This window comes from Pipistrellus hanaki (genome assembly GCF_964339955.1).
Source record: "Pipistrellus hanaki genome assembly, chromosome: 2".
NCBI lineage: Eukaryota > Metazoa > Chordata > Mammalia > Chiroptera > Vespertilionidae > Pipistrellus > Pipistrellus hanaki.
In genome coordinates this window covers 192,383,491-192,407,409 of record NC_140504.1, presented here as the reverse complement: position 1 = coordinate 192,407,409, position 23,919 = coordinate 192,383,491, and the positions used below count along the sequence as shown (strand labels likewise).

General features: G+C 61.1%; 1 protein-coding gene across 6 annotated transcripts in view; it reads left to right on the top strand.

Moving 5' to 3' along the window:
• The window catches only part of PLEKHM2 (pleckstrin homology and RUN domain containing M2), a 34,357-nt gene extending 10,825 nt beyond the window's left edge, over window positions 1-23,532 (top strand). The window contains exons 2-21 of one of the 6 annotated variants that reach the window (XR_014794229.1): window positions 7,779-7,885; window positions 8,230-8,339; window positions 8,841-8,940; window positions 9,491-9,578; window positions 10,306-10,492; window positions 11,763-11,822; window positions 14,959-15,181; window positions 15,528-15,710; window positions 15,803-16,648; window positions 17,100-17,169; window positions 17,292-17,382; window positions 17,737-17,801; window positions 18,141-18,229; window positions 18,726-18,858; window positions 18,981-19,171; window positions 19,565-19,630; window positions 20,294-20,392; window positions 21,395-21,574; window positions 22,031-22,147; window positions 22,545-23,532. Coding sequence is in view for 5 of the 6 variants with exons in the window: in XM_084875296.1 (XP_084731422.1) it covers window positions 7,779-7,885; window positions 8,230-8,339; window positions 8,841-8,940; window positions 9,491-9,578; window positions 10,306-10,492; window positions 11,763-11,822; window positions 14,959-15,181; window positions 15,528-15,710; window positions 15,803-16,648; window positions 17,100-17,169; window positions 17,292-17,382; window positions 17,737-17,801; window positions 18,141-18,229; window positions 18,726-18,858; window positions 18,981-19,171; window positions 19,565-19,630; window positions 20,233-20,392; window positions 21,395-21,574; window positions 22,031-22,147; window positions 22,545-22,679 (3,201 nt within the window). In the remaining variant the exon portion in view is untranslated. Of the gene's footprint in view, window positions 1-7,778; window positions 7,886-8,229; window positions 8,353-8,840; window positions 8,941-9,490; window positions 9,579-10,305; window positions 10,493-11,762; window positions 11,823-14,958; window positions 15,182-15,527; window positions 15,711-15,802; window positions 16,649-17,099; window positions 17,170-17,291; window positions 17,383-17,736; window positions 17,802-18,140; window positions 18,230-18,725; window positions 18,859-18,980; window positions 19,172-19,564; window positions 19,631-20,232; window positions 20,393-21,394; window positions 21,575-22,030; window positions 22,148-22,544 lie in introns of all 6 variants that reach the window. The other 5 variants (XM_084875298.1, XM_084875296.1, XM_084875297.1 and 2 more) reach the window with 5 other exon arrangements.
• The last annotated feature ends 387 nt before the right edge of the window (window positions 23,533-23,919 follow it).

The following is a 23,919-nucleotide window of genomic DNA, read 5'->3' as shown; positions in this document are numbered from 1 at the left end:
ACATGCGGGTCTGGCCAAGCCGTCCTCAGCACTCGCCGAAGTCAGCGTTTCATTCCCTGACGGCCCAGCCCGTCTCGGGCTCACCCCTGCGGCCCAGGGCGTCCTCACTGAGTCCCCTCGGAAACCGCTTAGCAGCTCAGTGGTTTCTCCGGGCTCTTTTGCTCTTAGGTCCTGAAGTCCTTCAGCCCGGCCAGCACCGGCCTTGTCTTAGATCCCAGTGGAGAATCTTCACCGAAACGCTGTTGGCATTGGCCTTCCAGCCCTCGGGTCATGGGAAAGAGGCATTATTGAAGGAAGGGCGGGCTCGATCCCAGGTAGGGGCCGTGCAGGAGGCAGCTGATCAATAATTATCATCATCTATGTTTTTTTTTTAAATATATATTTTTATTGATTTCAGAGAGGGAGGGAGAGAGAGATAGAAACATCAATGATAAGAGAGAAGCATTGATCAGCTCCTCCTCGTGCCCCGACTGGGCATTGAGCCCACAACCACCAGTCATTTGCCCTGACTGGGAATTGAACCGCGACCTCCTGGTTCATAGGTTGATGCTCAACCACTGAGCCATGCCAGCCAGTCCATTTATGTTTCTATATCTACCCCCTTCCTCTCTGAAATCAATTAAGTGTGTATGTGTGTGGGTATGTGTAATGTGTGTGTGTGTGTGTAATATATGTATGTGTATATATTTTTTTTATTTTTTAAAGAGCTGATTTCTGCCCAAGTGGCAGCCCACCCTTCCTTCATTTGGGGTCTTTTCTGCTCTTGGATTTCCACCACCTAGACTTGGCTTGCTGCGGCTGTTCTAGACTTCCTGTTGTTTAAATGCACCCGATGGCATGGAGCCACCAGGGAGGCTGCTGCTCCTGGCGATGCCTCCCCGGCAGCATCGAGGGGTCCGAGCCCCCTGAGGACTGAGCCGGATGGGGGAGGCCCACCCAGCGCTGCCCCGCGCAGTGGTCAGCAGGTCCGCACAGGCGCCTTTGCAGCCCTCGTCTCTCCAGCCACGCAGACTCTCCTGTTCTTGGGGACGGAGCTGAACCTGTTCTGTGAGTGAGGAGGACACCCCAAGCGCAGCCGCCGAGTAGGCAGCAGTTAGGTTCCAGGTCTCCCGTCTGGAATCTCACTGGGCAGCCCCACAGCCTCTGTGTCTTACCTGAGAGGAGAGGGGAAGTAGGGCCCCTGAAGTGCCTTATTTTCATGTGGCCACTTCCACTCTCTCGCCGCTGCCTTGGAGTGATCTGTTAGGGACGGGTTCTGGAAGGATTTCTCAGTACCAGCCGAGGCCCAGAAATAGGTTTGTGCTTGTGTCTGTAAGAAAGAGACCGGAGGACCTCGAGGGCCGGGCGGTGGCAGCTCAGAGCAGAGTGGGACTCGCCCTGATTTACATGCTCTGAGTCAGGCTGTCCTGGCTGGCTGGAGCTGCCACCCACATTTCCCCGCAGCCACGGGGTCTGGCACAGTCCTGCCGGCCAGTCCTCCCAGCATGCCGGGCAGGGAGCACCGTCCTCCTGGCTCTGAGGGTCAGGTGGGCTGGGCCAGCTCCCCGCTTGGTGCCCAGCGCACCCAGAGCATCAGGGGCGGGAGAGAGGAGTGCTGGGCCGGCCCAGGGTGTGGTCTGAGAACAGGCCTGGGCTGGGGGAACCACAGCTCCTTTTTTGTTATCACTTTGCATCTTAATCCTTCTTCTCATCCTCGGCTGACCTTGCTTATTTTATTTATTTTTTAAAATACATTTCTATTGATTTCAGAGAGGAAGGGAGAGGAGGAAGAGAGGGAGATAGAACCATCAATGATGAGAGATAATCATTGATCGGCTGCCTCCTGCACGCCCCCTTCTGGGGATCTAGTCCACAACCCGTGCATGTGCCCTTGACCAGAATGGAACCTGGGACCCTTCAGTTCGCAGACGGACGCTCTATCCACTGAGGCAAGTCGGCTAAGGCAGACGCTCTATCCACGGAGGCAGACGGACGCTCTATCCACTGAGGCAAGCCGTGCTTATTTTTAGATTCTCCTCCGCTGAGAGCCTTTTCATGCTCCCACCTCCAAGCGCACCAGCCCCGTCTGGGCTCGCATGGGGGCCGTCCTGTTCCCGCCCAAGGCTTGACTTTTTTCCTCCACCCCCATTTTCTTGCCATCTTTTTGGCAAAACCGCTCAGAGGGTCGTCTCCTCTTCTTCCCTCCTCCCTTCTTCATCTCTGCCCCCTCCCCTAACCCAATAGGCAGTGCTTGATAATTTACGGAGGTCCCACTGGCAGCTCCTCTCCTCTCTGGGACCCTCTTGTGTCTGCTAAACCCTTCCCTTCGCTGTTTCGAAGCAGAGGCACCAGAACACCTTCAGTCAGCACTGCTCAGAGTGCATCCTCCCCACACCCAGCCCCGCAATCACACCTTGAACACTTGAATACTACTCTTTCCTCGATGCCATCCAATATCTACTAAGTTTTCAACTTCCAATTGCCTCATGGATCTCCCTTTAAAAATACCTCCTGTGCCAAAACTGGTTTGGCTCAGTGGATAGTGTCGGCCTGCGGACTGAAAGGTCCCGGGTTCGATTCCGGTCAAGGGCATGTACCTTGGTTGCTGGCACATCCTCAGTAGGGGGTGTGCAGGAGGCAGCTGATCAATGATTCTCTCTCATTGATGTTTCTAACTCTCTATCCCTCTCTCTTTCTTTCTGTAAAAAAATCAATAAAATATATTTTAAAAATAAATAAATAAATAAAAATAAAAATACCTCCTGTGCTGGAAGCAGGATCCGAGTAAGCTCCGCCCCTTCCTGACAGCCCCTCAAGCTTTCCTCTCTACCCTTAGCTCACGTGCTTCGCCAGGGTTCCCAGGCCCTCCTCCTGTCACCTCCCTTTGTGACCTCCCTTTCCGTGGGAATGTGACCCCGATGGGCTGATGTCCCCCCTTTGGGACCATTCTTCCCCTGTAAAGGCCAGGGAGTCCACACGCTAGTTCTTCAGGCCACACAGGACCTGCTGCATCTGCTCCACTCGCTGGCACGGCTCGAAAGCAGCTGAAGAAAATATACAACCACTGGGCGTGCCTGTTTTCTAATAAAACTTTATTTACAAACATCGGTGGACCCCCTGGCCACAGTTTGCCGACCCCTGCTCTGAAATTCTTCGGGCGGGAAGGAAACACTCCAAACTACTTGGCAGTCTGAGCAGCGGATGAACTTCTTCCTGGAAGCGAGGGAGCTCCTCCCGGCCATGGCGGCTTGCATTAGCCAGACCGCACACACCCGCCTGGGAAGGGGCCCGCGGGGGCCAGAGGAGGGAGTGGGTAATGGGAAAGCTGTCTTTAAAAATGTATGTGTATTTTTAGTTTGCTTTGAGGGCAAGGGAGAGGGAGAGAGAGATAGAAACATCAATGATGAGAGAGAATCATTGATCAGCGGCCTCCTGCACACCCTACACTGGGGATCGAGCCCAAAACCTGGGCGTGTGCCCTGACTATGAACCTTGACCTCCTGGTTCATAGGTCGATGCCCAACCGCTGAGCCACGCCAATAGGGCCAAGTTGCCTTCTTAAAGAGGCCACGCTGGCTTTTCTCCTTGTTCCGTCTTCCAAGAAGCAGAGCTGCAGGACAGTGGGCTCATCCACCTGGGACTGAGAGAGGGGGCTGCTCTCCCTCTACCGCACACAGAGCAGACCATAACGCTTTATATTTATTATTCATTTAGGGGGTCTTTGGCCTGGCATAGCTGGAAACAGTTTAAAATCAGGCTCTGCCACCTACTCGCTCTGTGACCTGCTTTGTGGGGTGCTGTGATGATTACAGTAAATAGTCTTCGTAAAGTGAGTCATCATGGCTGCTACGTTTATGAAGTGTTTGCAAGGTGCCATGCACTTCGCTGTGCTATAAGGAGTGTCTGAACCCTCACAGCTCTCTAGGGAAGGGTCCTGTCACTAAGCCCATCATGGTACAGAGGAGGGAACCGAGTTCGGAGAGGTTAGCTCACTTGCCCAAGGTCACACAGTGGTGAGTAGCAGAGCCACATTCAAATCCAAGGTGTCTCACCCCGGAATCCATGCTCCTACCATCTGCCTCCTGCCTGGTGCATCTAAAAAGCACTCAGGAGGCAGTGGCGGTAATTCTAGCCGGTCTCGGCTCTGCCAGGAGGCGGTGTGGTAACCGCAGAGTAATTTGGAATAGAGCTGGTCATTGTACTTCCAGGCGGAGCCGTGTTCGTTCTCCTCATTCCATTCCTCCTGTTGCTCAGGAGCCCTCATTCATTCCATCCTGCTCTCCTCCCACGCCTGGCTCTCTCACAGCCTGCTGGTCTGACTGGTGCAGTGAGTGGCCACCTGCTGAATGCCTCTGAATGCCTCCTGCTTCGCTGACCAGCTCCCCAAGCAGCGCTCGGGCTGCTGACGCTGATCCGTAGATGTCCCCCTTCTTCGTCCTGCTCCTCTAGGACTCTGCTGAGCTGCAGCGGTGATTCAGACCCTCCTCGTCCCCTGGGATCGTGGGAAATCCTTATCCGCCTGCGGGGAGAGGGTGGAAGGACAGGCCTTGGGGCCGCCTGCTCGTGAGGAGAGCAGATGAGTCCTGAGAGCAGAGGCGCCATCCTGTCTTCTCACCTGAGCTTATGTTTGGCCAAGTGCTGTCTTAAGAGTGTGACGGAGACTGGGGGTTCACTCTTCCTCACGATCTTGGCTCCTGTCTGTTGAGCACTGGCTGATGCCGGGACCTGCGCTGAGCCTTTTCCACACTTTGTACCGTTCGCTCCCCCACACAGCTGTGCAGTGCTCTCTGCCGCGATGGACGTCTGTGTCCGCTCCGTCCAGCGGAGCACCCGCCAGCCACACGTGGTCTCAGAGCATGTGAAACGTGGATAGTGCAACTGGAGAACTGAGCTTTCTTTTTCTTTAATTTTAATTAATTTAAAAGTTACATGTAACTAGTGTGGAGAGATTCTTTTAACCCGTTTTACAGGAGAGTGGGGAGAGGGTTAACCCATTTTAAAATGAGGGTTAGAGCCCAGCCAGCCTGGCTCGATGGTTGAGCATTGACCTGTGAACCAGGAGGTCACAGTTCGATTCCCGGTCAGAGCACATGCCCGGGTTGTGGGCTCGATCTCCAGTGGGAGCAGGAAGGGGGCAGCCGATCAATGATTCTCTCTCTTCATTGAGTGGGTTTCTATCCCCCTCTCCCTCTCCCTTCCTCCCTGAAATCAATAAAAATATATTTTAAAACTAAATTAATTAATTAAATGAGGGGTAGAGAGTTCGGTAATTTGCTGCAGGTACTCGACTAGCGCAGAGCCGGCTGTGGGCCCAGGATTCCTGCCCAGAGCCCCGCTCCTCACCACCATGTCACACCCCCTTCTGTTAGACTTTTTGCAGAAATTGTTTTCTGGTTACAGACTGTTCCCTAATTCATAAGATTCTGGAAATAAATGTGCACGACCTATTAAAGGAAGCTGCCAGACTTACCGAAGGGTAGGGAGGGAACCTGCATAAGGGGGGAAATTTCACGTTCTTGGGTAGGAAGACTCGGTATTGCAAAAGAACCATTTCTCTCACAAACAACTTCTGGATTCAGTGTAATTCTACTCCATATTCAAAGGGAACTGTAATGAAATGTGATTCTAAAGAATGTGCCAGAATAGTGTAAACAGTTGAAAATGAGTAATTGGGGGAGGGGTGGGCTTGTTCTGTTCACGTCAAAATACTGAGTGACGTGGAAATAATTAAAAGCAGGAATTGCCATACAGGAGGAGACCATGGACCAGTTAAGCAAAACAGCCTAGAAAGCTGGCGTATTAAATCACAAATCAGTCCTAACCGGTTTGGCTCAGTGGATAGAGCATCGTCCTGTGGACTGAGAGGATCCCGGGTTCGATTCCTGTCAAGGGCATGTACCTTGGTTTTGGGCGCATCCCCAGTGGGGAGTGTGCAGGAGGCAGTTGATCAATGTTTCTCTCTCATCGATGTTTCTGGCTCTCTATCCCTCTCTCTTCCTCTCTGTAAAAAAAAGCCACAGCCACGGGTATTGGCGGTGTGGTTCTCGGTGGTCAGGTGCACAGGAGACTTGGGGCCGTTGCTGCCAGGGAGTTGTGTGGTTTTCACGGGCTCGCTGCTCTCTGTCCCTTCTGGAAACCTCTCCTCTCGGGCTCAGAGCAGACCGGGGACTGAGCCTCCCGGCCAGCAGGGCTGGGGTGCACTCAGGGCCACGGAGAAGAGTTTCTGGGGTGCGGCTGGCTGGCGGCCTCCCGCCAGGAGCGCGTGCCTGCTGGTGTGGGTGACGCGTCTCGCCTGCGCTGCCTCCCCTGCGGCTCAGAAACACTTGAGAGCTCGTTTGTCCGACGCCAAGAGCTTGAACCTGAGCTGAGCCAACGGGGTGGCGCTCTCCCCTCGTGTCCTTCCCGCCGTGGCAAGGGCAAAGGCAGACAGGATGGCTGAAGGGAAGGTGCAAGACGGCTCCCGGGCTTTACTTGAAAGGGCTCCTGCCTCCTAGCTGTGGCAGAGAACTCAGTCCAAATATCCGGGCTTTCACCGGCTGGTGTGGCTCAGTGGTTGAGCGTCAGCCTGTGAACCAAGAGGTTGATTCCTGGTCAGGGCACATGCCCAGGTTGCAGACTCAACCCCCAGTTAGGGGGCATGCAGAGGCATCTGATGAGTGATGTTTCTATCTCTCCCTCTCCCTTTCTCTCTCAAGATCAATAAAGACGTTGTTTTTAAACATACAAATTAAATAAATAAATCACCCCCACAAATATCTGGGCTTTCTTCCCCTTAACTAAGCGGGTGGAGCTGCCCTTACCTTGGCCCGCCGGGTGGCGTTAGCTCGGAGCTGCACTTCATCCCGCCCGCTGTCCACGTCTGTGGGTCCACCTGAGGACAGTGCCCTTCTGGGTTTAGGGCTTGCATGAGCCTGGCATGTTCCCGGGTCCATGTCCAGCCTTGTCAGGCTCCTCAGGCAGATCCTTGCCAGAAGCTGGCACGGAGACCGTGGCAGCCGGTGCCCCAGCCCATCAGCCTGAGTTTCTCCAGAGGAGCAGCTTGGAGCAAGGCCTCTGGGTGGCACAACCCAAGGGCACGGGGTTCCTTTAAGTGGATGGTAGCATCCTAGGTAGCAACCCTGGTGCTGTGCAGCTCAGTGACCCAGGCGTGGACCTGGTGCCACCTGAGACCTCCGCAAGGACATGACAACCTCGCCTGCTGTCATTGTGCAAAGCCCCTGTAGTGCCTGTGGGGCCTGAGCTGCAGGGACACAGCCTTGGTCTCCGGGCCCCGCAGGCAGGATGGCAGCAGTGCAGACAGATTGAGGCGGGCCCCTCTCTCCGTCACCATGGAGAGCCATTCGACTGGTTTTCTCAGCAGCCGGGCCGGTCCCGAACCTCTGGGCCCTCTGTGCCATCTCCGGTCTAAGGCGGTTGTACCAGCAGCCGGGCCGGTCCCGGACCTCTGGGCCCTCTGTGCCATCTCCAGTCTAAGGGCCCCTCTGTGCCGTCTCCGGTCTAAGGCGGTTGTACCAGCAGTCAGGCCGGTCCCGGACCTCTGGGTCCTCTGTGCCATCTCCAGTCTAAGGGCCCCTCTGTGCCGTCTCCGGTCTAAGGCGGTTGTACCAGCAGTCAGGCCGGTCCCGGACCTCTGGGCCCTCTGTGCCATCTCCAGTCTAAGGGCCCCTCTGTGCCATCTCCGGTCTAAGGCGGTTGTACCAGCAGCCGGGCCAGTCCCGGACCTCTGGGCCCTCTGTGCCATCTCCGGTCTAAGGGCCCCTCTGTGCCGTCTCCGGTCTAAGACGGTTGTCCCCCTTCAGTTGCAGAGCTACTTCGCTGCGTGTGAGGATGAGACGCCTGCCATCCGGAACCACGACAAGGTGCTGCAGCGCCTGTGTGAGCACCTGGACCACGCCCTGCTGTACGGGTGAGCCGGGCCCTTCTGGGAGGCGGTGGGCACCACGGGGCACGGCCTCCGAGACAAGTCCCCGGCCTCGTCCGCCTTCTGAGGCTCCTCTCCCTGGGCGGGGAGAAGTTGGTCCGGCTCGGGTGGGCCGCAGGCGGTCTGCGTTATCGGGCAGGTTGTCTCTGAGCGGACACACGCAGGGGGAGAGAAGGAGTAGGTGAAACGGGAAGGCACGGTGCCTGTGGGTCTCGCTGGGAAGCCATTGCTCTTGGCCTTGAGCTCAGGACTGATGCAGCTGGTGGGCCCGCTGACGGCACCTTCTGGGAGCCCTGCCCGGGTCCAGCAGCGCCTGTCCTGTCCCTCAGGCTGCAGGACCTCTCCTCCGGCTACTGGGTGCTGGTGGTGCACTTCACCCGGAGGGAGGCCGTCAAGCAGATCGAGGTGCTGCAGCACGTGGCCACCAACCTGGGGCGCAGTGAGTAGTGCAGGTGGATGCTGGGAAGGGCCAGCTCCGCTCTCCCTGTGGGTGGCTCGGGGCTAAGGGGCGGAGCCAATCATCATGTGATATCCAGAGGCAGAGGGGCCCCCAATGCCAGTGCCCTCCAGAGGCCCCTCCTGCGAATGGCAGTCTGTGGGAGCGCGGAGGGCGGTGAAGGGGAGTGGGATACGGGAGAGCACCCCAGCCGAGCACACGATGGTCTCGCTCCCCTCCTCGGTGAGGGTCAGTGTTAGCCTGCAGGGTCGTGCAGGATCCTTGCATTTGTCAACCCCCTTGAGGTTAAAATCTGCCCTCTGTCCAGCTTCCCGGGCAGCCACAAGCTGGGGGCTCCCCGGAGAATAAAGATTTCGGGGTCGTGGCCCTCCAGGAGGCCGGCTGTTGGCATGCACAGTACCCTCCCTCGCTCTGTCTCTCCTTCCTGCCCCTGCCTGCGCCCTGACAGACCTTCCTCCCAGTGACTCCTGCCCTTGTCTGCAGGCCGGGCCTGGCTGTACCTGGCCCTCAACGAGAACTCCCTGGAGAGCTACCTGCGGCTGTTCCAGGAGAACCTGGGCCTGCTGCACAAGTACTACGTCAAGTGAGTGTGCGGTCTGTGCCCATGGCCCCCGAGCTGCCCTGGCGCCTCGTCCCACTGGCGCTTTTCACACGCAGACACCGTGATCTGCACCTCAGAGGCCCGGCCTGGCACTGCCCGCGGAGGACATGTCCGTGACGGCCACGGGGCGCTCCGAGCCCGGCCTGGGCGGCTTTGCCAGAGCGCTGGGCTCCAGCTGGGCTCCTGTGCTTGGTGCTCTGCCTCCGCTGGTCCCTCCCCGGGCCTCAGACCGGACTAGAATGCGCAGCCTTTGCTGGGTGACTGCGGGATCGGAGTATTTATAGCAGCTGCTGCGAGCCAGGCGGGCCTCCTGCCACAGGCCCGTGTCTGAGACACTGGCGGGAGCTTGCCATGTGGCCCAAACCCAGGAGGAGAGGCTGGGAAGGGCTGGATAGCTGCCTCCTGCCAGGCGCCCTCAGTGAGAGGGCTGTCACATGTCGCATTTCAACACCGGGGCTTGTTGGCGAGGGAGGGCCGAGCTGGACACAAACCAGCCCCACCGCCGTCCCTCCGTCCCCTCCGTGTCCCACAGGAATGCCCTGGTCTGCAGCCACGATCACCTGACTCTCTTCCTGACCTTGGTGTCTGGGCTGGAGTTCATTCGCTTCGACCTGGACCTGGTGAGACCCCATGGCGCTCCCGGCTTGGGGAGTGGGTGGGTGGGCACGAGGTGTCCATGTTCAGGCCCCTCCGGGAGTCTCAGGTTTGACCCGGCCTGCGCAGGTGAGGGCCGGATCAGGGTCTGCCGTGGGAGTGGGGGTGGGTGTGATTCTCTTGGCCTGAGGCCAGATCTGGTTCAACTGACTCCTTCCGATCTCTGTCCCGCCTGGGAGAAGAGCCCGCTGCCTGGGTGTGTGGGACATGAGTGTTTGAGGGGGACATGGCCGACTCATCCCTGTGCCTCCTGGGGTCTTGGAATTGGCTCCGACTCTGGCCTCTCTCCTACATTCACACACTGGAGACCTTCAGTGCCGGCCCAGATTGAGCCGAAGGGGCCCACGGTGCCTCAGATGCCGAATCCAAACCCCTTCCTGGGTCCCTGCCCAGTCGGCACAGACTGAAGAGGCAGAGGAATTGGGGGGAAAGAGCAATTTGAATAGTGAGAGGTCAGAGACAGGCTGGAAGGCCTCACTGGTTCCGGTCCTCTGTGGGCCTCAGGCCCAGCTCTCAGCGCCACACCCATCACATTACTCCTCAGCAGCTGGTTTCTGCATTTAGTGCCTTCAGCCCATTGGTTTCCCAAGGAAAAGCTGGCACGGGGGAGGGTGTGACAGGCAGGCCCGTGGCTCCCGACCCTGCCCCCAGCGGCGGCCACCACCCAGACCCGCCTCTCTCCTCTCGCCTCAGGACGCCCCCTACTTAGACCTGGCCCCCTACATGCCCGACTACTACAAGCCTCAGCACCTGCTGGACTTCGAGGACCGCCTTCCCAGCTCGGCCCACGGCTCCGACAGCCTGTCCCTCAACTCCTTCAACTCCGTCACCTCCACCAACCTGGAGTGGGACGACAGCGCCATCGCGCCGTCCAGCGAGGGTAGGTGGCCGGCGGGCAGGAGCCAGGCCCGCGCCAAAACCGACTCCGGAGCCACTGGCGCCTGGCGGGGCGGCATCTCTCTCGGCTCCGCTGGTCCCTCGTCCTGGTCCCGTGGCTGAAGTGAAGGTCTGACAGGGTCAGCCGTCTCTCAGATCCTCTGTCTCCAAGTCCCTGTGCAGGCTAAGAAACTAACGCTGGGGGAAAAGGAAGCCAACTATGGAGACAAAAAGTCAAACAATCGTGGGACAGATCTTGGGGAGGTTGGACCCTTTTCTAGAAGGCAGTTTCCGAGTGAGGAGGGATTAGGTGTGACCAGACTTCCTCTCATCGCTGGGTGAGGCCGCCGCCCAGGTTTTAGGCAGAAAGAGGCTAAGGAGCCACTGGAAGGAGGAGAAAGCCGGTGGATGGGACGTTGAGGGGAAAACCTGCCAGCATCTCTCCGGAGTCCCTCCCGCAGAGTCTGAAAAAGGTCACCTCAACCGGAGGTCATTGTGTTGTCTTATCCAAAAGCTTACCCAAACAGCCTGGCTGCATTATTTATATTTTTACTGATTTCAGAGAGGAAGGGATAGAGAGAGAGAGAAACAACAACGATGAGAGAGACTCGTTGCCCCTCACTGGGGATCGAACCCGCAGTCCAGGCATGTGCCTTAATCGTGGATTGAACCGTGACCGCCTGGTTCATAGGTCGATGCTCAACCACTGAGCCACTCTGGGTGGCTGGGCTGTGTTCCTTTATAAAACTGTCTGTTTCCTCGCCTCCAGGGAGGGGATCCGAGGCCTGGGACTCCCCAGAATTGCATCAGCATTGAGGCCTTGACCTTCTCTTTATTTCTAATTGTGCCATGAGCCATGCATGGCCAGGGAGAGGGCAGTTACTGTCAGACTTGCTGTTAGCATTGCTCCTTTACAAGTGGACGGAAGGTCGGACTCAGGGGCTGCCTCAGAGAAGGCGGAGGGGCGCCCCGAAGGAGCCGCCCCCCTTGTCTCGGCCGCTGGTGCGGAGGGAAGGCAGGCTCGGGATAGAAAAGCCGGTCAGGAGCAGGTGGGCCCACCTTCTCTGCCGGAACCAGGTCCCCAGCCCCCGACGTCTTCCCAGCCCGTCAGAGGCCACTGGGGCCCGAGCAAGTCCCTGAGGTTGGCTGTTAGATAAAACGTGGAAAGTTTAACTTTTCCTCGTGTCTTCGCCCATGTCCCTGCCCTGTTGCCCCCTCCCACCCTGTCCTCCCACTTCCTGTTTCTAATGGTCAGTTTTGTCCCGTTTTTGTAGATTATGATTTTGGAGATGTGTTTCCGGCAGTGCCATCGGTACCCAGCACAGACTGGGAAGGTGGGCAAAGTCCGTTCTTACTCTCGTTTCCTGTTATTGCCACGTTTCCATGCCAAGCTTGCTGCATGATCAAAATCAGCTCAATACTTATAATCATGTCACTGATCGTACTAAAGCCCAGCCTGGTGTCCCGACAGATGGAATTCTGCAGGAGGAGCTCCGCCTCCAGCCCCAGGCCCCCCTCCAGCCCCAGGCCCCCCTCCAGCCCCGGGCCCCCCTCCAGCCCTAGGCTCCCCTCCAGCCCCAGGCCCCCCTCCAGCCCCGGGCAGCTTGGGCAGCTCCCATCGGCCACCAGGACAGGACCCCTGCCTGTGCTGACAGACGCAGTGGCTTGTGGAGTCACCTCATGGCTCCGCAGGGACACACACATCTCCCTTCCTGCCTCTGGCGCCACGCCACTCACTGGACGTGCGTGGGGAACTGCCGGCCGTGGGCACTCACTGGGGGCAGACTTGTTCTAGAAAGAGATGCCTTTGAACGTGTGGGCTGTACATTCCAGTAGGTCAGAAGCATCAAGTACAGCCCACACATTCCTGTGTCAGAAGCATCAAGAAGCCAAGGCAGAGGGCTTGATTCCTTCAGTCCGTTCTTGGTGGCTTCCTCTGGGACATTTTTTAATGAGATTGAGGGAAATTGCCCACATACAGATGAAACTTCCTATGGAGAGAGTCTCTTCGATTTCAAGGCAGATTAAAATACTCAGCCCACCTCCCACCGTGTCCACTAGGTGGCAGTAATGCTCAGGCATTTTCCTGCTTGTAGGGGTGCCCACTTCTGGGCTTGTGAACATTTGTGACGCTATTCTCTACATTCCCCTGATTGCTCAGAGCACAGGGCACGTCCCTGACGCTAACGCGTCCTCTTTAAGTCTGAGGCCACAACCAGGCCCCGTGTTAAAGACCCTCATCTGCCAAGAGCATAGCATCAGGGTCCCGCTCCCAGAGTAGTGTCTAGTTCAGAATTCCATCCTGACAGCACCTGTCCTCTCAGCCTCTCTTCCTGCCGCAGGCGCGCTGGGCACCGGCAGTCCCTCTGGTTCTAACAGCTAACCCTCCCCGCCGCTCCTTGTTGCCTGTTGCACTGCTTGCCCAGCAGGGCCCTGTGGGCCCTGGTGGGGATTGGGCGGCTGTCCCGGGGTCCGTGGCTCATGTACAGGATTGGCAGGTACCTCAGCCTTGACACCCACAGTGTCCATGGTCTGCTCGCTCTCCTCTCGGGCTCCTCGGAGCAGCTGCAGATCTCCAGGGCCTGGGACAAGGCGCAGGGCTCTGCAGGAACCTTCTCTGAGACCGAAGGGCAAGGTTCTCTGCATCGAGAACCAGGGCGCTGTGGTCCCAGGACATCGGGAGAAAGTCTCATCTATTGCTGGTGGTTTGGGGTTTTTTAAATATGTTTTATTGATTTCATGGGTGGGGAGAGAAACATCAATGATGAGAGAGAACCATTGATCAGCTGCCTCCTGCACACCCCATACTGGGGATCGAACCTGCAACCCAGGCCTGTGCCCTGACCATGAATCCAACCGTGACCTCCTGGTTCATGGGTCGATGTTCAACCAGTGAGCCACACCTGCCAGGCTGTTGTGGGTTTTTTTCTGGCACGGCTGGCATGCTTTTAGCTGCCTCCTTTGCCCTTATATTAAAAAACAATGTACTTTTTGAAAAATATGGATGGCGTGCTGTGTCAGCAGGCAGCGGCCAGCAGTCTCCGAGATCCAACTGGAAGCTGGCGGCAGCCAGGCCCTTCGGGTGAGGCTGAGGGTGGGCAGCATGCTTGCCCGTCTCCGGGCAGATAATGGCCAGGAAGATGTGTACAAAGTGGCTAATGGAGCATGAACGGCCTGCCTCCCCTGCCATTAATCTCTACCGGCCGGCCTCGGTCTCTGCTCGGGCAGCCATCTGCCACCAGATGAATTCCCGTGTGCTTTCCTCGCCATGTCCTGTCTGGTGACCGGGGCGGAAGGGTGGGGTAGACCAGGTCCGCTCTGGGGGGCGGCAGCCCCCCACCGTCCTCTCCCGGGGCCGGAGGCTGGGTGACAGTGGACCATATGCACGCTGAGGCTTGAGTGAAATCGAGTTCTCAGCACCCCTTACAGGGGCCTGGTGCTGCCCCTGGAGCATGCGGGTCGTCAGGGAGAGAAGCAGCCACTGAAGGGCCCACGAGGCATCTGCGGGGGCAGCCACTCGGCACACCCTTCTCGTCCCCTTCACATCTCTCCTGGGCTCTGACGCCTTCTCTCCGCCCTTCCCCCTGCTCCTCACCCCCAGCCTTGGCCCTTCACTCTGCACCCCACCTTTTCTCTGGTCTCTGTTCTCTCTTTTGTTCCTTCTTACCTGCCTCTGGGGGACCCTCAGAGGACTTTGGGTATCTCAGCCCTGCCAGGGCCTTGTGGTGCTAAAGAGGATGCGGGCACCCCTCTGACCTCCTCTGGTGGAGGGTCAAACTGAGGCGAGCAGCCCGTTCCTCTGCAGGCACCGAGGTCTCCATCCTCCAGGGACTTCAGCTTGGAGCTCCTACCTCCAATTTGGCCACATGCCGTGGCTCTCAGGGGCTCCTGCTGGTGGTGGTGGTGGTGGTGGTGGATGGTGATGGTGGTGACGGTGGTGACGGTGGTGGTGGTGGTGGTGGTGGTGGTGGTGGTGATGGAGGTGGTGGTGGTGGTGGAGGATGGTGATGGTGGTGGTGGTGGAGGATGGTGATGGTGGTGGTGGTGGATGGTGATGGTGATGGTGGTGGTGGTGATGGTGGTGGTGGTGGATGGTGATGGTGGTGGTGGTGATGGAGGAGGTGGTGGTGGTGGTGGTGGTGGATGGTGATGGTGGTGGTGGTGGTGGTGGTGATGGAGGTGGTGGTGGTGATGGAGGTGGTGGTGGTGGTGGATGGTGATGGTGGTGACGGTGGTGGTGACGGTGGTGATGGTGGTGGTGATGGTGGTGGTGGTGGTGGTGTGTAAGTTGCTCTAAAAGCACAGATCCCATGTTCTGCTGGGTCTGGGCTTCTATACTCAGAACAGGGCCACCCCAATCAGACTTCCCTGGGGGGGGACTTACCCGCCCTCCGCATGAGGAAAGGCATGCTTTGGGGGCCCCGAGGGTCTTACGGGCTGTGTCCTGTTTCCCGTTCCTCCTCCTCGCAGACGGGGACCTCACAGACACTGTCAGTGGCCCCCGCTCCACTGCCTCCGACCTGACCAGCAGCAAAGCGTCCACCAAGAGCCCCACCCAGCGCCACAACCCCTTCAACGAGGAGCAGGCGGAGGCCGTGTCCTCCTCCGACACCACCCCGGTGCACACCTCCTCCCAGGGCACGGAGCACCCCCCGGAGCTGCTGGACGCCGGCACGGAGCTCGAGGTCATCAGGTCAGCGGGGCGGGGGGAGCACCCCTCTTAGTCCAGGCAGGCAGTTGGGCATCTTCCTGGAGATGAAGTACCCTCTTCCCGTGGTGGCGCTTCCAGCAGGAGGAATAGCAGGCCCGGAAGACAAGAGGCACTGGCTTGTCTGGGGTCCCCTAGCCAGGCCCGCTGCAGCCAACGTGGCACCAAGAGTGGGTGCCAGGAGTGTGAGCCCAGAGACTTTGAGTGCATTTCTGGTTGAATTGTCCATGATGGGAAGTGAGGTCAGCGCAGGGCCCGTTGCCCACATCCTAAGGGAAGGGCTGAGGAGAGGGACCCTTGGCCTGACCAACCGTGGCCTGTTGTTCCCTAGAGCACAGCTAGCTGCGCTGCAGGACCTGCTCAGGGGCCTCTGGCTGCTGCCATCTGTGCCTCCTCGGGCTGGCCCCTGCCTCTGCCAGCCATGGGGGAGACCACAGGGGCCGAGCCGCCGCTGCCCCCAGCCAGGACCCTGCACCCAGCACTGCCCGGGACCACTGAAGCTCTGCCCTCAGAGGTCACACACCCAGGATCGCCTCTTTGGCCCCACCCATCATGTCCCTCAGAGCCCGGTGCGTGATGCTGATGTCTCCCTCACCTCTCTCCCAGGGTCACCAAGAAGAAGAAAACTGGCAAGAAGAAGAAGACCAGAGCAGATGAGGAAGCCAGTCCACTGCGCCCGGCCTCTGCCCAGCACGCTGGTGCCAGGAGGGGGGATGGCGACAGCCGGGTCAGCAGCCCAGGCCTCGGGCGGGGCTCCCCAGACGCCACCGTGGCTTGCCCCCAGGAGAAGGGAGAGGGGCCCAGCAGCGCCGCTGAGAGCAGCGAGCGCGCGGAGCCCGGCCAGATGAGCCTGCTCATCCCCGCGATGAAGGACACCTCCATGGAGCGCCTGGGGCAGCCCCTGAGCAAAGTCATGGACCAGCTCCACGGGCAGCTGGACCCTCGCACCTGGGGCTCCCGCGCCGAGCCCCCCGACCAGCCCTTTCGGACCGGCTCTCCGGGGGACGCCCCGGAGAGACCGCCGTTTAGTGACTTTAGTGAGGGGCTTCCGGCCCCAATGGACTTCTACCGCTTTACCGTCGAGAGTCCAAGCACTGTTACAGCAGGTGGCGGCGACCATGACCCTGCAGGGCCTGGCCAACCGCTGCATGTTCCTGGTGGCCCTGCGGCTGCTGGCCAAGAAGAAGAGGGAGGAGGAGGAGGAGAGGGACAGGCGCCTCCGCCCCTAGGGGCCGCCCTGGGGGAGGCTCAGGACCCAGAGGCCCGGGCACCAGAGACCCAGGTGCCCCCCGTCGGGGAGGGGCCCGGGCCTGAGCCAGAGTCCGGGACCCAGCAGGCTCTTTGCCAGCTCAAGCGGGACCAGCCCAGCCCGTGCCTGAGCAGCGCGGAGGACTCGGGGGTGGAGGAGGGGCAGGGGAGCCCCTCTGAGATGTCCCACGCGGCGGAGTTCAGGTGAGCAGGGCTGTGCGCTGGGGAGACTCCGGTGCTGGGAGCAGGGGCTGTGCGCTGGGGAGACTCCGGTGCTGGGAGCAGGGGCCCGGGGTCTGCCCTCCCAATCCCTGATGGCTCCTGAGGACCCAACCGGCTGGGAGGCAGGAGGGGTGTGGTCCTCCCTCCTTCATGTGGCGCCTGGGAGGGGGCAGAGTTGCCACAGCTGCACAGCTCTGAGGGCACTGCCTCTGGGTGCCCGTATGCCCTCTGGGTGCCTATATGCCTTCTAGGTGCCTGTACCCCCTCTGGGTGCCTATACCACCCTGGGTGCCTCTATGCCCTCTGGGTGCCCGCACACCCTCTGGGTGCCTGTACCCCCTCTCTGTACATGCATCTCCTCTCTGTGCCTGTCTCACCTCCCCTGCCCCCGCCCCAGCCTGACACCGTGCCCTCCCACACTGTCCTCTCACAGAGTCGACAACAACCACTTACTCCTGCTGATGATCCACGTGTTTCGAGAAAACGAAGAGCAGCTCTTCAAAGTGAGTCCCAGCGCAGCCGGGCGGGCGGGGGGTGGCCGCCGGGCCGTCCGGAGGGGAAGCGTGCCGCCCGGGGCCGGCGGGCGGGAGCCACGGTGCCTGAGCGGTTTCTGCTTCGCCCGCAGATGATCCGGATGAGCACAGGGCACATGGAGGGCACCCTGCAGCTGCTGTACGTGCTGCTCACAGACTGCTATGTCTACCTGCTCCGGAAAGGTGCCCGCCGCCTCCTGCCCCAGGCCCCCTGCACCCCGGGGTCCCTCAGCTGCCTGGTGTGCCGCCCCCTGCACCCTGGGGTCCCTCAGCTGCCTGGTGTGCCGCCCCCTTCCCCAGCTCTCCACACCCCCGGGGTCCCATCGCCTGGCGTGTGGCGATGAAAATACACTCCACGGAGGGTGTTGCCAGCAGGCAGCGGCCCCAAGACATGAGCCCGGGCCTCCTCTCCATCCTCCATCCTTTCAGATCCCGGACCCAGGCGCGTCTCCTGGGGGGAGGGGCCAGGGCTTAGAAGGCGGGCAGGGAGGGAAGAGAGGCCAGGTGGGTAATGAGCATCGGCATTTCCTCTCTCAGGGGCCACGGAGAAGCCATACCTGGTGGAAGAGGCCGTTTCGTACAATGAGCTTGACTATGTGTCGGTGAGTCCAGGCTCTGCAGCTGCTGTTTGCTGTCGGCCCAGCCACACGCAGAGCGGAGCAGCCCCTGCCTCCCCTGCTCAGCCTGGGGTTGGGCGCCTGCTCCTCTCAGAGCAGCTTCTGTCCCTGGTGCTGGGGATGGGAGCTGAGCTGGAGGTGCCTCCGTCTATCCCTCCCTAATCGGCCAGGGTCCCGGGCCTCTGGAGCTTTGCCTCGTGGTGACCCCAGGGGCGCTTCCTGCCCGCCCCCCTGCTCCACCTCCCCCGGCTGGCCCTCAGTCCGGCTGGGCTGCCTCTCCTGCAGCGGCCAGGCCCAGGTGCATGGAGGTGTGGTCTCTGGCAGGTGGGCCTGGACCAGCAGGCGGTGAGGCTGGTGTGCACCAACCGCAGGAAGCAGTTTCTGCTGGACACGGCCGACGCGGCTCTGGCTGAGTGAGTGACACCGCCTTCCTTCCGCTGAGCCGGAGGGTCAGCCTCGGCCGCTGGGTGGCTGTGCCCTGGGCTCCCGCCTTCGGGGGGAGGGTAGGAAGTGGGGACAGGTGCATTCCCTCTGGGCCCTGGCTGATTCATGGTCAACCCAGGCGACTGCAGAGAGGAAGGGCATGAGCTTAGCAGGAAGAGAGCATAGCCTGGCTGCTGACCGCAGCGTGCCCCCAGGCCTCCTCACGGAGCCTGTGTGTGACCACGGGCACTGGTGTTCGAGTCCCCCTGCAGCCCCTTGCCGTCTCCCTCAGTCAGAACCCGGCCCCTTGGCCACTGGGGACGGGTGGGCCTCTTCTAAGTCGCCACTAGGTGACTGGCCTGCTGTCCCGTCACTGCCCGCCCGCCGCCCTGAGCTCTGGTTCCAGCCAGTCCCTCCCCCAAGTGTCTGGGAGCCCGGAAGGTGGGGGGCACGTGCCTCTGATGGCAAACCCCACTCCCTGGGCAGGTTCTTCTTGGCTTCTTTGAAGTCGGCCATGATCAAAGGCTGTCGGGAACCCCCGTACCCCAGCATCCTGACCGACGCCACCATGGAGAAGCTGGCACTGGCCAAGTTCGTGGCCCAGGAATCTAAGTGTGAGGTGAGAAGCTGGGGAGGCAGGGGCAGGGGGAGGGCCTGGGCCTGGGGCGGGTCCTGGCTCTCAGTGGGCCCTGGTGCTGGCTGGGACCTCATCGCTCTGTCTACCCCCCCCTCCGCCCCCAGGCAGCCGCTGTGACCGTGCGCTTCTATGGGCTCGTGCACTGGGAGGACCCCACTGACGAGTCCCTGGGCCCTGTCCCCTGCCACTGCTCACCCCCCGAGGGCACCATCACCAAAGAAGGCATGCTGCACTACAAGGCGGGCACCTCCTACCTGGGCAAGGAGCTCTGGAAGACGTGCTTCGTGGTGCTCAGGTGGGAGCCCGCGGCTGGTCAGGCTCGCCCTGAGGGGGTGGGTTCACAGGCTGTGAGCGCTTTGCAGCACGTCACAGGCGGGAACCGAGGGGAACTCCCTCCCCACGGGGCTTAGGGGCACAGACCCAGGGCAGTAGAGCTTCTCTATGAAGCAGCCTCCTTAGGGGCCACCCCTAAGAAGCCCCCTGGAATGCTGCAGGCAGAGACCCGGGCAGGGCTGCACCGAGCTCCCCGGTTGTGTCCCTCTGCAGTCCTTCCTTCACCCTCCCTGCCACAGAAGACAGCCCCCCGCTTGGCCTCTGGGTCAGGGCTCCAGCCTGGGGAGTCCCTGGGGTCTGGGCTCCACTGGTCCTGCTGGGACAGGCCTCAGCCCCGCCATGTGTGTCCCTGCAGCAACGGGATCCTCTACCAGTACCCCGACCGCACCGATGTCATCCCCCTGCTCTCAGTGAACATGGGGTGAGTGTCCTGGTGAACATGGGGGGAGGTGGGGCCCGCGCTCCTCTTCTCCCTGAGACCGCTCCTGGCTCTCCCTCTTGTCAGCTCCGCCTGCCCCTCACCCCACTGCGCCCAGCAGCCCTGACCCCGTGCCCCGAGTCCTGCGGAGCTCAGGACCGCAGGGACCCAGGCGGGGAGAAGGGAGAGCTCCTGAGGGGGCAGTCCCCCGCCTGCTAGGGCCCTCTCTTCCCGGGAAGCGCCTGCCCTGAGGGGAAGATGGGTGTACACAGACTGGGGGGAGCGTCAGGCTGACAGGGAACATGAGGATGTGCACGGATTCTGAAGGCCGGAGCTACGAGCTGATTCTCACCCCTCACGTGGCCGTGTTTAGGCTCTAGAAGGATCTTGGTGAATCTGGACATAAAAGGGGTTACACAGGATGGAGTGGGGCTGCCCAGCAGCTTTAAGCCTCTCCTGAGAACTGAGGGGTCTGGACAACTCCCGGTGTCCTCCGCCCGGGGACTGGCGGGCCCTGTGCCCACAGACTGGAGCCACACCCAGGGCTCCCACCCCAGCCAGCCCTGCCTCCTCGCTCCCGTTTCACCCCTCCTCCTCTGGCCCAGGGGGGAGCAGTGCGGTGGCTGTCGGAGGTCCAACACCACGGATCGGCCCCACGCCTTCCAGGTCATCCTTGCCGACCGGCCGTGCCTGGAGCTGAGCGCCGAGAGCGAGGCTGAGATGGCCGACTGGATGCAACACCTCTGCCAGGCCGTGTCCAAAGGGGTGCGCTGCTCCCGCCTCCACATTCACCTGGCCTCTGTCCCCGCTGTGTCCCTCCCCTAAACCCACATTCCCTCCGCATTCACCTGGCCTCCGTCCCCGCTGTGTCCCTCCCCTAAACCCACATTCCCTCCGCATTCACCTGGCCTCCGTCCCCGCCGTGTCCCTCCCTAAACCCACATTCCCTCCGCATTCACCTGGCCTCCGTCCCCGCTGTGTCCCTCCCTAAACCCACATTCCCTCCGCATTCACCTGGCCTCCGTCCCCACTGTGTCCCTCCCCTAAACCCACATTCCCTCCGCATTCACCTGGCCTCCGTCCCCACTGTGTCCCTCCCCTAAACCCACATTCCCTCCGCATTCACCTGGCCTCCGTCCCCGCTGTGTCCCTCCCCTAAACCCACATTCCCTCCGCATTCACCTGGCCTCCGTCCCCACTGTGTCCCTCCCTAAACCCACATTCCCTCCGCATTCACCTGGCCTCCGTCCCCGCTGTGTCCCTCCCTAAACCCACATTTCCTCCGCATTCACCTGGCCTCCGTCCCCACTGTGTCCCTCCCCTAAACCCACATTCCCTCCACATTCACCTGGCCTCTGTCCCCGCTGTGTCCCTCCCCTAAACCCACATTCCCTCCGCATTCACCTGGCCTCCGTCCCCACTGTGTCCCTCCCTAAACCCACATTCCCTCCACATTCACCTGGCCTCTGTCCCTGCTGTGTCCCTCCCTAAACCCACATTCCCTCCACATTCACCTGGCCTCCGTCCCCGCCGTGTCCCTCCCTAAACCCACCCAGTCATGGAGCAGCCCGTGGGGACCAGACGGTTCCTCCAGGGACAGCCCAGGAGCAGGCCTGGTACTCTCCTGGCCACCCCACCCCCAGCTGTAGCCCTGAGTGGGCGGGGCCTGCCTTCTGGAGGCGGGGCTAAGGGCTGGCTGGGCCCTGGGTGGGGAGACCAGCCGCAGGAGCTCCAGCTCGCTTCCTGCCCCTCTGTCAACGCCTTCAGGTCATCCCCCAGGGCGTACCTCCCAGCCCCTGCATCCCCTGCTGCCTGGTGATCACCGACGACCGCCTGTTCACCTGCCACGAGGACTGCCAGACCAGCTTCTTCCGCTCTCTGGGCACAGCCGCGCTGGCCGACATCAGCGCCGTCTCCACGGAGCCCGGCCGGGAGTACTGTGTCTTGGTGAGTCCGGTGGGGGGTGAACCGGGCCGGGAGTACTGTGTCTTGGTGAGTCGGGTGTGTGTGTGTGTGTGTGTGTGTGTGTGAACCGGGCAGGGGGTACTGTGTCTTGGTGAGTCTGGTGGGGAATGAACCGGGCAGGGGGTACTGTGTCTTGGTGAGTCTGGTGGGGAGTGAACCGGGCAGGGGGTACTGGGTCTTGGTGAGTCTGGTGGGGAGTGAACCGGGCAGGGGGTACTGTGTCTTGGTGTGTCCGGTGGGGAGTGAACCGGGCAGGGGGTACTGTGTCTTGGTGAGTCCGGTGGGGAGTGAACCGGGCAGGGGGTACTGGGTCTTGGTGAGTCTGGTGGGGAGTGAACCGGGCAGGGGGTACTGTGTCTTGGTGAGTCGGGTGGGGGTGCTTGAGGAAGGCCGGCAGAAGGAGCCCTGTGTCTACTGACGGGGTCCCGCTCTCCCCAGGAGTTCTCCCGGGACGGCCAGCAGCCCCTCCCGCCCTGGGTCATCTACCTGAGCTGCACGTCTGAGCTGGACCGATTCCTGTCTGCACTGAGCTCCGGGTGGAGGACCATCTACCAGGTACCCAGCTGCCCGGGCCTGCGGAGCGAGCCGTGCCCCGGAGGAGCCTGCGTGGCACCGACCGAGGCGGGGGGGGGGGGGGGGGGGGGGGCGCCCGGCACAGCGCCGGCCTGTAGCTCTGGGAGCGACACGAACTTTAGGACCAGAGGCAACCCTGCTCCGGGGTCTGGGACTTAGCACATCCCTGGCTTCCTGGTTCCAGTAAAACAGCACAGATTGAGTGCTGACAGTGGGGCTGCGGCCGAGCTGTCCCAGGCAAGCAGGACACTCGGGTGCACAGCCACCCCACAGCGTCACCTGGTCTCGGCTCAGCCCCTCCCTGAAGGGCACAGTGTAGCTGGGCGGACAGGCTGCCCGGGTGTGGCTCCGTGGCTCACGCCCCTGCCGCCCGGCACAGGTGGACCTCCCGCACAAGGCCATCCAGGAAGCCTCCACCAAGAAGTTCGAGGACGCCCTGAGCCTCATCCACAGCGCGTGGCAGCGCAGCGACAGCCTGTGCCGCGGCCGAGCCTCCCGGGACCCCTGGTGCTGAGGCGGAGCTGGCGTGTCCTGGGGGCAGAGCAGGAGGCGCACGGGGCACAGGCTCGGTCACCACGGTGGCAGTGCACTGCTCGGGGCCGGGCCTCCGCCCGTTCCACAGCCCACTCCACCCCGCGGGCAGAACCGGCGGGCGGGGCCTGAGACAGAGTCTGTCCCTCCCTGTGGTCAGAGTGGGTGCGCACACCCCGGGCACCTGCCCAGCAGCGGGCGCTGGACATGCCAGGGGCAGCGGTCTGAGCCCTATGGGCTCTGTAGTTGCACAGCCTCCTCCCAGGGCCACGGCTCGGCCCCCGCCGTCACTTTAGGGTGGCGATGGAATATCTCCCTGAGGGAGCGGAAGGATGGGGACGGGAGGGTCCCCTCTCCTGTCCGGCCCGGCAGAGGCTCAGGCGCCCTGGGGGCCCGAGTGTCTGGTCATCCTGTTCACTTTTGAACGTATTCCTGGCCGAGCAGGGAAGCAGAACACGGAATCCTTAGTGCATGTCATCTCCTCACTAACCCGTCCCACGCGCACTGCTGCCTGCCTTGCGGGGCGGGGCCGGCGGACTGGCCCTCCCGGCTGCCAGGAGGCCCTGCATGTCCGCGGGCCCCTGCCCTCGCCTCTCCCTGAGCCTGGCAGTGCCTTGGGCCAGGAATCGGGCTGAGTCTGCACCGGGAGCAGAGGGCGGGGAGGCGGGCGTGGAGTGGGGCAGAGCCCACCAGCCTGGCGTCCACGTTGGAGCCTCCTGACTGCCCTGCTTGGCCAGAGCCAGGCCCTTCCCGAGAGCCTGTCAAGGGCCCTCTCGGGGAAAGAGTTGGGTCTGGGTTTTGTTTTTTAAAATAAAATAGATATGTTATATTGCCAAGACTTGTCGCTGGCCCTTTTGTCCAGGATGGAGGTGGGGACCCCCAATCCCTCTGCCCAGGCCCCTCGTTCTCCATTCCACAGTGTCCCATCAGCCGCCGGTGCCAACACTGGGAACCAGACCCCCTGCGGCCCTGGGCACTCCAGTCTGGAGGAGCCCAGGCCTGGGAGTTTCACGGCCTGACCTTTGCCCTCTCTCCTGTGTCCTGCAGGGGCCAGGGGTGGGGTGGCCCGAGTCCTGGAAAAGTCTCCATAACCGGCGGGCGAGGCCTGCCCCCCGGCCTCCCAGCCCAGGGGGTAGGTGCCAGGCACTCCGGGTAAACCCGGGAGAGTTCACGCTGTTCCCGAGGCCTCTTGCCGAGCTGCTGCCCCAGGGGCTGCCTGGAGG